The 12,088-nt window shown below is 44.3% G+C and overlaps 1 protein-coding gene across 3 annotated transcripts in view; it reads right to left on the bottom strand.

The window, feature by feature from the left end:
* Positions 1-12,088, bottom strand: part of KBTBD2 (kelch repeat and BTB domain containing 2) — a 28,614-nt gene that overhangs the window by 9,235 nt on the left and 7,291 nt on the right. For all 3 annotated transcript variants that reach the window (XM_075921769.2, XM_006124039.5, XM_075921770.2), the window contains exons 2-3: positions 4,307-4,818; positions 1,551-1,716 (exon numbers count right to left, since the gene is read on the bottom strand). In XM_075921769.2, coding sequence (XP_075777884.1) covers positions 1,551-1,716; positions 4,307-4,476 — 336 coding nt within the window. In that variant the 5' untranslated portion in view covers positions 4,477-4,818. The remainder of the gene's footprint in view (positions 1-1,550; positions 1,717-4,306; positions 4,819-12,088) is intronic.

Genomic DNA, 12,088 nt, shown 5'->3' with positions numbered 1-12,088 from the left:
AAGTTTCCCACAATCCCGTAAAGTTTGTTTAGTCACCAGGCCTTGCTCTCAAGTATTCTGTGCTGTTATTTAACTCTAACTCCTAAATGTCTTTTAAAAGCCCATTAAGCAGTGGAAGTGTTGGCAATGTTGCTAGACAATACTGATCTCCCGAGATTCGGCAAATTTTCTGTTTCAGCACCAGTCAGGTCTCAATGGTGCCAGACTAGAGAAGTTTAACCTGCAGTAACAGTAGGTTTTTGAGCTAAGAACATCTGTCATGCAACCCAGAAAGCTACATTTAGTTTGATTACACAATTTGATCTTTTTGTACGTTGCCATGTTTGCGTGACCGGCTCTGTTCAATATCTTCTCATCAACGATTTAGATAGTCATTGAAAGCAATATTAAGTTTGCTGATGATATCAAGCTGGGAGGGGCTGCAACTGCTTTGGAGGACAGGGTCATAATTCAAAATGATCTGGACAAATTGGAGAAGTGGACTGAGGTAAACAGGATGAAGTTTAATAAAGACAAATGCAAAGTGCTCCACTTAGGAGGAACAATCTGTTTCACACATACAGAATGGGAAGCGACTGTCTGGGAAGGAGTACAGCAGAAAGGGATCTAGGCGTTATAGTGGACCACAAGCTAAATATGAGTCAACAGTGTGACGCTGTTGCAAAAAAAGAAAACATGATTCTGGGATGCATTAACAGGAGTGTTGTGAGCAAGACATGAAAAGTCATTCTTCAGCTCTACTCTGCACTGGTTAGGCCTCAGTTGGAGGGCATCAAGAAAGATGTGGAGAAAATGAAGAAGGTCCAGAGAAGAGCAACAAGAATGATAAAAGGTCTAGAGAATATGACCTATGAAGGAAGGCTGAAAGAATTGGATTTGTTTACTTTAGAAAAGAGAAGATTGAAGGGGGACATGATACCTGAAAACTGCTATCTAAAAGTGTGTCATAAGGAGGAGGGAAAAAACTTGTTCATTTTGGTCTCTGAGGTTAGAACAAGAAGCAATGGGCTTAAACTGTAGTAAGGGAGATTTAGGTTGGACGTTAGGAAAAAGTTCCTGTCAGGGTGGTTAAACACTGGAATAAATTACCCAGGGAGGTTGTGGAATCTCCATCTCTGGAGATATTTAAGAGTAGGTTAGATAAATGTCTATCAGGGATGGTCTAGACAGTATTTGGTCCTGCTGTGAGGGCAGGACTCTGGACTCAATGACCTCTCGAGGCCCCTTCCAGTCCTAGTATTCTATGAAGTGTTTAGCCCCCTACCTGCTTGGGTGTTTTGCTTAGCTTCTTACAAAAGCTTCTTATAAAGCGCTACAAATTGTTTTTAATTCCACTTATTCTGAAACCATAAAAGTCGGTTGTGGGGTTATACTTGCAATGGTTGTCCACACAAATATGAACAATCTTGAGAAAACATTATAAAATTGCTATTTTTTTTAAAAAGGAGACGGATATTTTATTGAAATGTACGGAAAAAATTAGAAACATTTTGGTACAGAGATTGAGCAGTTATTATGCATCTTACTTAAAATATACATGATGTTCCTACCTGTAAGAAGCAAGCAGTCTCATAAAGCTGTTCTACCGTGCTGTCACTTATTGCCAAGTTACCCGTGTATGCATAAGTTATTATAATTTGTAAAGTGGCTGCATCCACATTCCTCAGATGTACATGTGTTTGTTTGCTTTCACTTAGCCCACTCATGAACATGGCTCTAAGGAGAAAAAAATCACATTATGGCTGACAAGGATAAATATTGTAATCCTAAATAGCTGCTTTTAGTTATTTATTCACTCCAATGACGAAGGAGAAAGATACCTAAAAGTTGCTTGCAATTTCAAACTTGAAAAATTCCTAATGTGATTTTCAATTTACATTAATATGTAGTACTTACCTTAGATCATCCAGCATTTAAGATAGATGTTTAAACCAAGTTTTTCGAATTATATTAGTAACTTCAATTTTCTACATAGGTGAAAATACACTAGTCAATATTAATGTAGACTACCATGCCATTTTAAACAATAAGCAGAGACTGACGTGACATGGTTGCAGAAATATTTTATACTTTATCTTACAAGGACAGATGCATCCTCTAGCAAAAGCTGCTAAAAAAATGCAAAAAATGCTTCCTGAAAAATGCATGTTAGTTTTGATTTTGATTTTTAAACTCATATATCTTAACCTGTTGCATCTTATGCAGGACACAAGAACTTATGTTAGATCAGGGATGTAGAGAGGTACTTGGGTTGACAGAAAGACACAACTATAAGTCTTACCACTTATTTACCATTTGTTAAACACAGAAGTCTGGCATGGTTTTTTCTGCCACTTCTTTAAAAAAAATCAGTGTCTGCATTCCTCCCTCCCTAATGCTGGAAGGTCAGTTATAAAGTTTTTTAAAAGTGTAATATAATCACTAAAAGAGGATGGTTTCATATTGTTCTTTACAGCAGATCAGCTGTGCTGCGGCTGCTCCTTTAAAATGCCGCCTCTGGCGTTTCAAAGGGACAGCTCCTGTGGAGCCCGGCGTCAGCAGGGGACTCCCAGCTGATCCTGGGCTCCATGTGGCAGTGAAACCTGGGATCAGCAGGGGAGTCCCCCACTGACCCCAGGCTCCATCACTTTGAAATGCACAAGAGCCCTCGCTGGGGACTCTTGTGCATTTAAAAGAAGGCACCTGCATGCAGCCTGGAGTCAGCAGGGCTTCCTGCTGGCCCGGTCTATACACTAAGTTCCGCATTCCTCCTTTGAAAGGTACAAAAGCCCCAGTGGGGGTCTTGTACATTTCAAAGGAGGAATGCGGAAACGCCTATCCACTAGTCAAGTACTCAATGGAAATTCCATTGATTAGTTGACTAGTCAATCACATTTTCACATCCCTACCTGGGTGTCTGCATTGGGGGCTCCAGGCCAGAGCCAGTGTGCATGGGGCACAGGAGGCAGCTCATTGGAGATGGCTGTGGCATTTGGTTGCCAAATATTCCCCTGGGGAGATCCCCTGCTCTCCAGTGGCCAGGGCCATGAAGAGCCAAGGTCACCATAGGTAGCTGGTGAGTTCCCAATTCACCTTTCCCAGGGCAGGAGTCTTGCTGAAAGGCCATGGGAGGCAGGGACAAAGAGTTGGCAGCTACACTCCACAGCCACAAATAATAATTTTTTGTGCTATATAGTTCTAGAAAAACACATCTTCAGAAATCACTGCCATCTTTGCCTCAAGGCCCAAACATATAGAATAGTGGTTTTCAATACTGCCTATACTGTGAAGCCACATTACAAAAAGAATAAAGTTTGGGGAATCCCAATTCAAGCTAGTTCTAAAGAAAGGAAGACCCTTAGATTGGGAACCAATGAGATAGAAGATCCATGGTCATTACTAATGTATCAGTTCCAGATTCTAGTTTCAAAGCTTTTGCCTCCAGTACCAGAAGGCAGAAAAATGTTTCAGTGACAATATATATGACTAAGCCCTATTCTAAAACCTCAGCACAGGTTAATTTTTTTTCTAAAACTTGGTATAGCAAAATCCAAAAAGATAGTATGAGAACTAAACAAATGTACCCAAGATAAACCCCTGTTAAGAGTTAAACAGAACAGGATATACTGCGTATAAAACTACATGAGCAGCTCACAAGAAATAGATAGCCCTGGCACAGTACAAATTTTAGGATTAAAACAATGCTTAATTCTCCATCCTGAAGGAGGGCCCTCTTTGAAACCCAAAACAGAGGCTCTGGGCTTCTGTTGTGTATATTTTTATTATCCAACTCAAAACATGAAGTAAAGGCAGAAATCCCTGCATTTAAAAGACAAATAGAAGACACTTGTTCAAGGAGTACAGAGAGTAAGGAGTGTGTTGGGAGAGATGAAGGGATTGTCTTCTCTAAGAGGGAAATCCCTAGTCAACTTAGCCTATTTTAGAACACTTAACAGAAAGGACACAAATATACTAAAAAGCTGGAAAGAGCTGTTCCACATGTTGAAGACAGAAAATGAACTCCATCACATAGCCCTGTTCTGGAGTTAGTTCTGCCTACTGAACATAAAAAAAACCATTTTCTCTCTCCAAATGCTGGACAATGATGCAATCCCTTAGTTGGAAGAAGACAAAGATGTTGAAAAACCCTACTTTGACCATTTAATGTTACCTAAAATAATAATATTTTAAGAGCTCTACTATTCACTTCAGATTTCCAGCACTAAAAATATTTAAATGGTTGAACTATACATTTTAACTATGTAGATCTAGCAATGCTTACAAAACAGCATGTCTAACTGAACGAATAGATGATTTAAACCCTTACCTGAAATAGGAGCTGCATGTTGCAAGAACCATCTTATGGCAGGGGAATTCAGTGCCCTCAACAATCAACACTATGTCAGTTAGCAATTGCTGTTCATAGAACAATTTTAACTGTCCCAGCAAGGATACTGCATATTCGGTATTGATCTGCCTTTCGTCCTGAGTAGACATGACTGTATTCCATTAATATTTCCAGGACCAGATTAGAGAAGCAAGGATCTTTCTGCAGGAGAAATCAGTTTCTGGAGTAACAAGAAGAAACTGCAGATGTTTGTAGCGTTTAGAAATTGTATTGATACATTAGGCAGTGTTATCTTGGACTGGTGTATCAAGAATGTTTCAGACTTCAACCTACTACTAGGTCATCACGCATTGATTTGGTATCACAATCTGTTTTCTCAAGACTTTTTCAAGAGTGTTTGCAGAGCTGCTGAGATTTGTAATGATGCAGCACATTAATGAGCAAAAGTGAGGTCTGAGGTAGATTTCGTGGAAACATCTCATGATCAGTGGCTGCAAGCAAGAAAATAAAATTGGTTCACAAATTAGTATCTTTTTAAAACCACAATTTCTTTATAGTTCTACTGACTAAAATGGTTGCCTTGAGTGCACATTATCTGAAATACAATTTTAAACACCACACACATTTCTAGAAAGATACTGAAACAAGTGCAAAAATATCTAAACGTTAAAAATAATGATATGGAAAAACAGAACAGTTTGCACATGATTTTTCTTCCCGTTAAGGATCCTAGATACAGGCAGTCCCCGGGTTACGTACAAGATAGGGACTGTAGGTTTGTTCTTAAGTTGAATCTGTATGTAAGTCGGAACTGGCGTCCAGATTCAGCCAGTGCTGAAACTGACCGCCAGTTCTGACTTACATACAGATTCAACTTAAGAACCCCAAGCTTCCCCAAGTCAGTTGCTGCTGAAACTGATCAGCAGCTGATTCCAGGAAGCCTGGGGCAGAGCAACTCTGCCTCGGGCTTCCTGTAGTCAGCGCTGGTCAGTTTCAGCAGCGGCTGACTTGGGGACGCCTGGGGCAGAGCAGCTGGGGTGCTGCTGGGTTGCTCCAGTAGTGCCCAGAGCGGCGCTGCAGGACCAATCGGCAGTGCCCCAGCTGCTCTGCCCCAGGGTCCAAAACAAAAGCCTGGTCTGCTGGGGGGGGGGGGGGGGGCGGCACACTAGCTGCGCCCCCCCCCCCCCCCCCCAGCAGACCAGGGACACGGGAGCAGAGCCGCAGCGGCAGCGGGGTGCCGCGCCTCTGAGGCTTTGCTCTAGCAAAGCCTCAGAGGCGCGGGAACCCGCCGCGGCTGCGCTTCAGTCCCGGTGCCTGTGGTCTGCTGGGGACTGTCCCCAGCAGACCATAGGCACCGGGACTGAACCCGCCCGGTGCCCCTGGTCTGCTGGAGACGGTCTCCAGCAGACCAGGGGCACCGGAGCAGCTTACGAACGGGGCTTTCTCGCCCCGTAGCTCGCAGGTAGCAATCCGCCACCTCGACCTCCGGGGTGAGAAAGCCCCGTTCGTAAGTGCGGATCCGACATAAGTCAGATCCGCGTAAGTCAGGGACTGCCTGTATATGAAATAGAACCAAAACATATATTGTAGGTCAGTATTCTACAGATATCAAGTTAAATCCAAGTCAGATGACAAAGTTAAGGTTCATTTGGCAATACTGCATATTTATGACTGCATTCTTCTCTCAGGAGTACCTTACATTCTTATTTTAGTGGCAGGAACTCCTTTATTTGTTCCAGCTAATAGTAAAGACTAGATATGTTAACTAACCTATATTTGTGTAAACATGTAACTGCTGTATTTATTAGCGGTTACACGTCAGGGGGGAGGCGGGAGCTGATGTTCACAGGGGACTAGCCTAAGAGCTGGCCCCAGGAGCACTGGCTCCTAACGCTGCCCCGGCCCACTGCCTCTGATAAAGAGGCAGCAGCATAGGAGTAGGCAGCTCTACAGGAGCCCATACACATGGGGAGCTGGCTTGAAAGCCGCTTCCTGAGTGTACTGGCTCCTGCCTCTCCCCCAATACCCTCCGTGCTGCTGCCTCTGTAGGAGGTAGTGGGGGGGGGAGAGGAGGGACGGGGAAAGGCTGCTCCAAGGGAGCCAACTTAAAAGCTGGTTCCCCACAGGCACCAGTTCTCGCCTCCCCTGCCTTGCTCCATCTGACACCGAGACAGCAAGCATGTGTGCACGTGCGCAGTTGTTAAGATTAACTGATAAACCCAGGCTTATCAGTTAATTGTGTAAACAATTACATGCCATCATCGCTAGTGAAGATAGCCATTGTCTATAAATTTAGGATTTGTATTCCATCCCAATATAAAAATTCTTGTGTGTGAACTGTGCAGTTTTTACATAATTGTTATCAACATTTGAACATTAGAGATGCAAGCCTTTCCATAGTTAGTTAGTAATAGTCATATTTCCAACATCACATCCAACCTTCAAAAAAACCATACCTGCCTGTTTTGCAGGCCACATCTCAACTTTTCAGACAAAAAATTCTACTATAGGACAAATGGTACTTGGGACATTGGGTTACAATATATTTGCTTTATTTTTTTCTAAGTTTTGTTTTGGTCACTACATATTTTCAACGTCTTCATCTAACTTTACACTTGACTTATTTGGTTAGATATCAAGACACTCACTATATGAGGAAAAGAGTTCCAGAGTCTCTTAAAGTGGTTCAAGGAAAAAACATTTCTTAAAGAGGTCTTAGTACAAAAAAATTTCAGATCTGAGCCTAGAAAGTTTGCATACATAATGAAGTGCTCAGATACTATGGTGATGGTCATTACAAAAAACTAAGCTATACAAAGCCAAATCACTGATCTGATGGAAGTAACTGACTAATCCCCTGAAATCAAAGTCAGCTGAAGTGATAAACCAGTTTTTGATAGCAGTTTTGCAAAACATTTTTAGAAACTTTGTGTAGGTTTAGCACATTATATTTAACTAATAAAATTACCATTTAAATATTATTTTGTGCATCGGCTGAATTTTAATTTTGGTCCATGTAGAGCTTGACATATCAGAATTTATTATTCATTAATTAGAGAATAAGGCATATTTTCTTTCAAATTAAAAATGTGTAAATTAAGACTCAAATGTAGACTATTACATATCTTAACTAAGTATGCATATGAGCAGTGTATCCTAGTTAGAAAAAAGCAGCACCAAACTTAGTATAAGTCACTTAACTGTAAGCACTTACCAACCAAAGTAGGGATGTGAAAGATTAACCAATAAGCATCACTCACTAAAGATGTTAAGTATCAGTTAACAGAATAGTCGATTAACCTCATGAATTCTTATTGGTTAGTCTATAATCGGACTATTCTATAATCCCTGGGGGCAGGGCCAGCAGCCAGTGGGTTCCAGCCCCACGCCTGGAGAGCCCCCTGCCATCCTGTTCTGCTGCCTCGCTGTCAGAGGCAGCAGCATGGGGTGCCAGGTGTGAGCTGTTCTGCGAGGGGAGCCAGTTTAAAAAACAACTTCCCTCGCGGACCAGCTGCCTGCCACCCTGGGCTGCTGCCTCTGATACCTGCCCAGGGGGGTGGAGGGCCGGGTCTGAACTCCCAGACCCAGCACTAGCAGGAACTCAGCGGGGCTGCCTGCCTGCCTGGCTCCTAATACACTTTAAATGCAGAGCCACAGTGGGGGTAGGTCCCGGACTCGGTGCAACCTGGGACTGAGCTGGGCTGCTGGCCAGCCTGCTCAAATATTTGGGGAGGGGGGGGAAGGGGGAAGGTCTGGGAAATGCTTGTAGTCTATAGCAGTGGTACGCAACCTTTTTTAATTCACAAAGGAACATTTTTTGTTGATGCAAAAAAAAAAGCAAAAAAAAAAAAAAAAAAAAACCACCCCACCCCAAAACCCACTCCAAAAAATGCTCTCTCCGCTGCGTGTAAGTCAGGTGCCAAGCCGGGAAAACAAAATGGCAGCCAGCACAGCACTGCAACCCCCCAGGAAGACAGCTACGACCACCCCCATCTATAGCACCGTTGGTCTACAGCATTAACCTATGAGCTTTTTCTTATCAGTTAACTGACTATACATTTATATCCCTATCACTCACCCTTAACAGGTGATGTGGGGCCCGCCATGGCAGGGGGCTGCTCCAGTCATCCTTAATAGCCTCGATCTGCAGCAGACCCAAGCACTCCTCGGGCAGAGGCTGCTGCTCCAGCCCTAATGGAGCACTTCCCCCCCCCCCCCCAAATCTGTGCTCCCTTTAATCGGTTAAAATAATGTTTAATCAGTTAACCAATTAAACAACATTTTACTTGCCTACTTTCGTGCTAAAACACAGAGTTTTGGAATCTGGAAACATTCAGAGTTGAGCAGTTCAAGCCTCTCGATTCTTTTAAACCAGGATGAGGCTTTACAGAACTTGAAAAAAATGTGCTTTAAACATTTTAGTGGACTAGAAGGGGGCTGCCAGGGAGCGGGCTGGGGGTGCAGAGTGTGGGCTGGTAGTAGGGTGCAGGAACAAGCTGAGGTTAGGGTGGGGTCAGCTCCCCACTGCTGGGAGAGGCCTTGTGGACCTGTTAAAGGCAAGCCTGTGCACCATATCCAGGTCATAGGGCAAAGGTTCTCTCCCCTCTTCTAGAGCCTAGTTTAAAACCCTGGCTACGGAATAGCATTTTGATAAGAACACTTCAAAAATGGAACACTTTTTAGGTGGAACTCCAGTAACACCTCTGTTATAAGTCTGAATGAGAACAAATTAGGGATGTAAGTGAACAGTGGCTTACCCCACCCTTGCTGCTTCTATCAGGAGCTGATGCTGAGGAACTGGCTTAAAAGCTGATTTCCCCCAGCACCGTTTCCGCGGAAGCCAGGGGAATAGCAGGGACCAGGCACCAGCTTGCACCCAGTCCCAGATGCTGCAACTCTGCTTTTTAACTTTATTAATAGCCTATAAGTTCTTAATACATTTAAAAGGGAGAGCCGCAGTAGGGTTAGCACCCGGGACTGAGAGCTAACCCCGCTGCAGCTCCCCCGCTTATCGACTAGTCGATGCAAAATACATCAACTAGTCGATTACTTAAACTATATATAACATCCCTTGAACAAATGACAACTTTTTCCAATCCCACAGACCGTGGTGAAAAAAATGGCCATTAAAATAATACAATTCACTATTCTAATAGATTTTAATTTAAAATATCTTTAACAGGCAAAACAAATTGTGTTTTTAAGTACTCAAAAGTCAAATCTGTTAACTTTGATCACACTAGGTTAAGATTCCATGAAAGAATTGGTTGTGTACCAAGTAGTAAGATTTCTGAAAGGTCTAGTTGATGGTGGATCATTGAAAGCCAGACCCATGCAGTGGCAGAACATACACTGGCAGGTTGGCAAACATGGGAGAAGACAAGTTGAGGCTGGGAGAAAACTAAATACCATAAGTAGTTGGGACACTTAAGCATTATCTCTGCCAGAAATCATCTGAAGGTGCTTTAAAGGTGATCTGCTGAGAATGTATATGTAGTCTGTGAATCATCTATGAAAGGTCACATCAGAGTTGGGCTCTCCTGTTTAGTGCAGATGGTCACTGAAATTAACTTCCTTCAGTACTGTGTACATGTTCCTATCAGAGGGCCATGAAAATCTCTGAAGCATTCAGCCTATGTTGTCCACATCTGCACTGTACTTTAAGGTGCATGTTGGTAATAACAAAGACGAGTTCCCTGGCACCATAGACACTCATAGATTTATTAGGGCATTAGCTTTCATGGGCAAAACCCACGTGACCAGATGAGTTGGAGTGGAAGAAGAGGTATATATAAGAACAACAAAAGAAGTTACTTGTCAAGTTTAGAACCATTGTGAGTGCTAATCAAGTCAGGGTGAACGTATCTCATTCACAGCATTTTATGTGGAAACATGACTATCAAGAGATGAGAAATTGCCTTTGTAGTATGTTAATCAGTTAAGATCCTTATTCAATCCTAAATTGATTGTATTGAATTTGTAAATCAACTCCAGTTCAACTGTCTCCCTTTGTAATCAGGTTTTAAAAAGTTTTGTAGAATGACAACTACTTTTAAATGTTGGCAATTTCACTCCGAGATGTACATAAGATGTTCCATTAGTGGAAGAAGCCATGAGTCACACTATTTTCTGGTGGGATCACAAAGCCTAGAATTCTTCAAGATGACAACTCATGAAGAGTCCGTGAATGTCAAGAAAGCTCCCTCAACCATGAGAAAACTAAGATAGCATATTTAAAGATGATGCTTTGGGTAACACACACGAACATGTTTATTAACATCTCATAGCTAGTCATACAATGCATTTATTTACATTGACTTTTATCACTTTTCCTCTGAAGCTCTCAACTTGACGTATTATCCCTGTTTTACTGCTAGGGAAACTGAGGAACAGAGATGCAACAACTTGCTCAAGGCAGGCCAGTGCCAGAGGTTTTCTGAGTTCCAGTCCAGTGCTCCCTTCACTAGGTCACACTGCATCCCTATGCATGGAGGCCTTATAAGTGAAGCAGTCGCAGCCAGACACCTGATACCCTTGGAGTAACAAAGACCAAAAGGATTCACAATTACCATTAACATGGCCCCCCATGTTTTATTAAAATCAAGGCATGCATATTCATATACTAAAGACTTTATGCAAAACAGGTGAAGTAATATGTCATTTTAAAAGTTGTAATCCGTTGAATGTGTATACAGGCAGTCCCCGGGTTACGTACAAGATAGGGACTGTAGGTTTGTTCTTAAGTTGAATCTGTATGTAAGTCGGAACTGGCATCCAGATTCAGCCGCTGCTGAAACTGACCAGCGGCTGACTACAGGAAGCCCGAGGCAGAGTTGCTCTGCCCCGGGCTTCCTGGAATCAGCCGCTGATCAGTTTCAACAGGCTGAATCTGGATGCCAGTTCTTACATACAGATTCAACTTAAGAACCCCAGGCGTCCCCAAGTCAGCTGCTGCTGAAACTGATCAGTGGCTGATTCCAGGAAGCCGGGGCAGAGCAACTCTGCCTCGGGCTTCCTGTAGTCAGCGCTGGTCAGTTTCAGCACCGGCTGACTTGGGGACGCCTGGGGCAGAGCAGCTTGGGTGCTGCTGGGTTGCTCCAGTAGCGCCGCTCCTCGGCGCTACTGGACCAACCCAGCAGCACCCAAGCTGCTCTTCCCCAGGCGTCCTGATTCAGCTGCTGCTGAAACTGACCAGCAGTGGCTGAATCAGGACGCCTGGGGCAGAGCAGCTGGGGTGCTGCCGGGTTGGGGTGCTGCCGGGTTAGTGTGCCGGGTTAGAGCGGTGCTGCAGGACCAACCCGCAGCACCCCAGCTGCTCTTCCCCAGGCGTCCTGATTCAGCTGCTGCTGAAACTGACCAGCAGTGGCTGAATCAGGACGCCTGGGGCAGAGCAGCTGGGGTGCTGCCGGGTTGGGGTGCTGCCGGGTTAGCTGCCGGGTTAGAGCGGCGCTGCAGGACCAACCGGCAGCACCCCAGCTGCTGTACCACAGGCGTCCGGAGCAAAGCCACGGAGCACGGGGGCAGCGGGACAGCCGTGGCGCATCTGGGCTGTCCGCTGCCCACGTGCTCCGCCGCTTTGCTCCCCGTCTCCCTGGTCTGCTGGAGACCAGCAGACCAGGGAGACGGGGAGCAAAGCCTCTGAGGACGCCGGCAGCGGGACAGCCGCGGCGTGTCTGGGTTGTCCGCTGCCTGCGTGCTCCCTGGCTTTGCTCCCTGTCTCCCTGGTCTGGGGAGACGTGGAGCAAAGCCGCGGAGCACGCG

Source organism: Pelodiscus sinensis, chromosome 2 (assembly GCF_052426305.1).
Source record: "Pelodiscus sinensis isolate ZL-2025 chromosome 2, ASM5242630v1, whole genome shotgun sequence".
NCBI classification, from domain to species: domain Eukaryota; kingdom Metazoa; phylum Chordata; order Testudines; family Trionychidae; genus Pelodiscus; species Pelodiscus sinensis.
This window is presented reverse-complemented; position numbering and strand designations above follow the sequence as displayed.